The sequence below is a fragment of the Ammodytes marinus genome, assembly GCF_949987685.1.
Source record: "Ammodytes marinus genome assembly, chromosome: 2".
Classification (NCBI taxonomy): domain Eukaryota; kingdom Metazoa; phylum Chordata; class Actinopteri; order Uranoscopiformes; family Ammodytidae; genus Ammodytes; species Ammodytes marinus.
In genome coordinates, this window is record NC_137231.1 from 37,353,975 (window position 1) to 37,356,474 (window position 2,500).

The 2,500-nt window shown below is 47.9% G+C and overlaps 1 protein-coding gene across 1 annotated transcript in view; it reads left to right on the top strand.

Annotated features, from left to right (window-relative positions):
• fnbp1a (formin binding protein 1a) overlaps window positions 1-2,500 on the top strand; it is a gene marked incomplete at both ends in the record, with an annotated part of 22,148 nt that overhangs the window by 7,137 nt on the left and 12,511 nt on the right. Inside the window, 2 exons of the mRNA XM_080036850.1 lie at window positions 9-23; window positions 787-915. Of these exons, the coding sequence (XP_079892976.1) occupies window positions 9-23; window positions 787-915 (144 nt within the window). The remainder of the gene's footprint in view (window positions 1-8; window positions 24-786; window positions 916-2,500) is intronic.

A 2,500-nucleotide genomic window follows, 5' to 3' on the forward strand; every position in this document is an offset into this window, starting at 1 on the left:
TCTCTCAGCGCTGCTCTCTGAAGGTGAGTTCTTTCTACTTTCACATATCTACAGTTGATATTAATCGTTATTTATGATATGTAGTTGTTACGGTTACATGATAAGGACCCAAGAGCAGGAGCAGTATAATTTATTTATTTATTTATTATTCTTTCGGACAATTACACACAATACACAATTTTCTCTTTGACATATTCACACAGCTGCTGATACAGATAAAACAACACATGTTTGTTGTTGTTGGCTTTTTTTCTTTTTTTTTTTATAAGAAGCCGCAGTCCAATACACAAACATTTTTAGGTGTCCTTACCCATTGCCAGTGTACAACAGACATGCGTTCCATGTTCCTCTGCCTGTGACAATGCAGGGAGTGGCAGCAGCCAGCTGTGATCACCACAAGTTGATCCGAGACATTTGGTTGCGTTCCGAATCTCCTCCTCTTTCTTTTTTCTATTCTACATACTACATCCGACGATGAAAATAATCTAGTTAGAATACAGTAGGCATACTATTGGGACATACTTTACTCTCTTATTTCATCATAACATTGTCTGTACTAACCTGTCTCTCTCTACCTGTCTGCCTGTCTGTCTGTACTAACCCGTCTCTCCCTCTCTACCTGTCTGTCTCTCTGTCTGTACTAACCTGTCTCTCTCTCTCTACCTGTCTGCCTTCTGTCTGTCTCTCCCTCTCTACCTGTCTGCCTTCTGTCTGTACTAACCTGTCTCTCCCTCTCTACCTGTCTGTCTGTCTCTCTGTCTGTACTAACCCGTCTCTCTCTCTCAGGCCCGGCAGAGCGCGCAGCAGAAGCAGCAGGCGGCTGAAGAGTCACGGAGAGAATATGAAACCAGTCTGAACCAGTTCAACCAAGACCAGCAGCAGCATTACCACACACTGGTCCCAGTCATCTACCAGGTAACCACTGGTCATTACCACTGGTCCATTACCACTGGTCCCATTACCACTGGTCCTATTACCACTGGTCCCATTACCACTGGTCCATTACACTGGTCCCATTACCACTGGTCATTACCACTGGTCCATTACCACTGGTCCCATTACCACTGGTCCATTACCACTGGTCCCATTACCACTGGTCATTACCACTGGTCATTACCACACACTGGTCCATTACCACTGGTCCCATTACCACTGGTCCATTACCACTGGTCATTACCACTGGTCCCATTACCACTGGTCCATTACCACTGGTCCCATTACCACTGGTCCCATTTCCACTGGTCCATTACCACTGGTCCCATTACCACTGGTCCATTACCACTGGTCCATTACCACTGGTCCCATTACCACTGGTCATTACCACTGGTCCATTACCACTGGTCCATTACCACTGGTCCCATTACCACTGGTCCATTACCACTGGTCCATTACCACTGGTCCCATTACCACTGGTCCATTACCACTGGTCCCATTACCACTGGTCCATTACCACTGGTCCCATTACCACTGGTCCATTACCACTGGTCCATTACCACTGGTCCCATTACCACTGGTCCATTACCACACACTGGTCCCATTACCACTGGTCCATTACCACTGGTCCATTACCACTGGTCCATTACCACTGGTCCCATTACCACTGGTCCATTACCACTGGTCCCATTACCACTGGTCCATTACCACTGGTCCCATTACCACTGGTCCATTACCACTGGTCCATTACCACTGGTCCCATTACCACTGGTCCATTACCACACACTGGTCCCATTACCACTGGTCATTACCACTGGTCCATTACCACTGGTCCATTACCACTGGTCCATTACCACTGGTCCCATTACCACTGGTCCCATTACCACTGGTCCATTACCACACACTGGTCCATTACCACTTGTCCCATTACCACTGGTCCATTACCACTGGTCCATTACCACTGGTCCATTACCACTGGTCCCATTACCACTGGTCCATTACCACTGGTCCATTACCACTGGTCCATTACCACTGGTCCATTACCACTGGTCCATTACCACTGGTCCCATTACCACTGGTCCATTACCACACACTGGTCCATTACCACTGGTCCATTACCACTGGTCCCATTACCACTGGTCCATTACCACACACTGGTCCATTACCACTGGTCATTACCACTGGTCCCATTACCACTGGTCCCATTACCACTGGTCCATTACCACTGGTCCATTACCACTGGTCCATTACCACTGGTCCATTACCACTGGTCCCATTACCACTGGTCCATTACCACTGGTCCATTACCACTGGTCCATTACCACTGGTCCATTACCACTGGTCCATTACCACACACTGGTCCATTACCACTGGTCCATTACCACTGGTCCATTACCACTGGTCCATTACCACTGGTCCCATTACCACTGGTCCATTACCACTGGTCCCATTACCACTGGTCCATTACCACTGGTCATTACCACTGGTCCATTACCACTGGTCCATTACCACTGGTCCATTACCACTGGTCCCATTACCACTGGTCATTACCACACACTGGTCATTA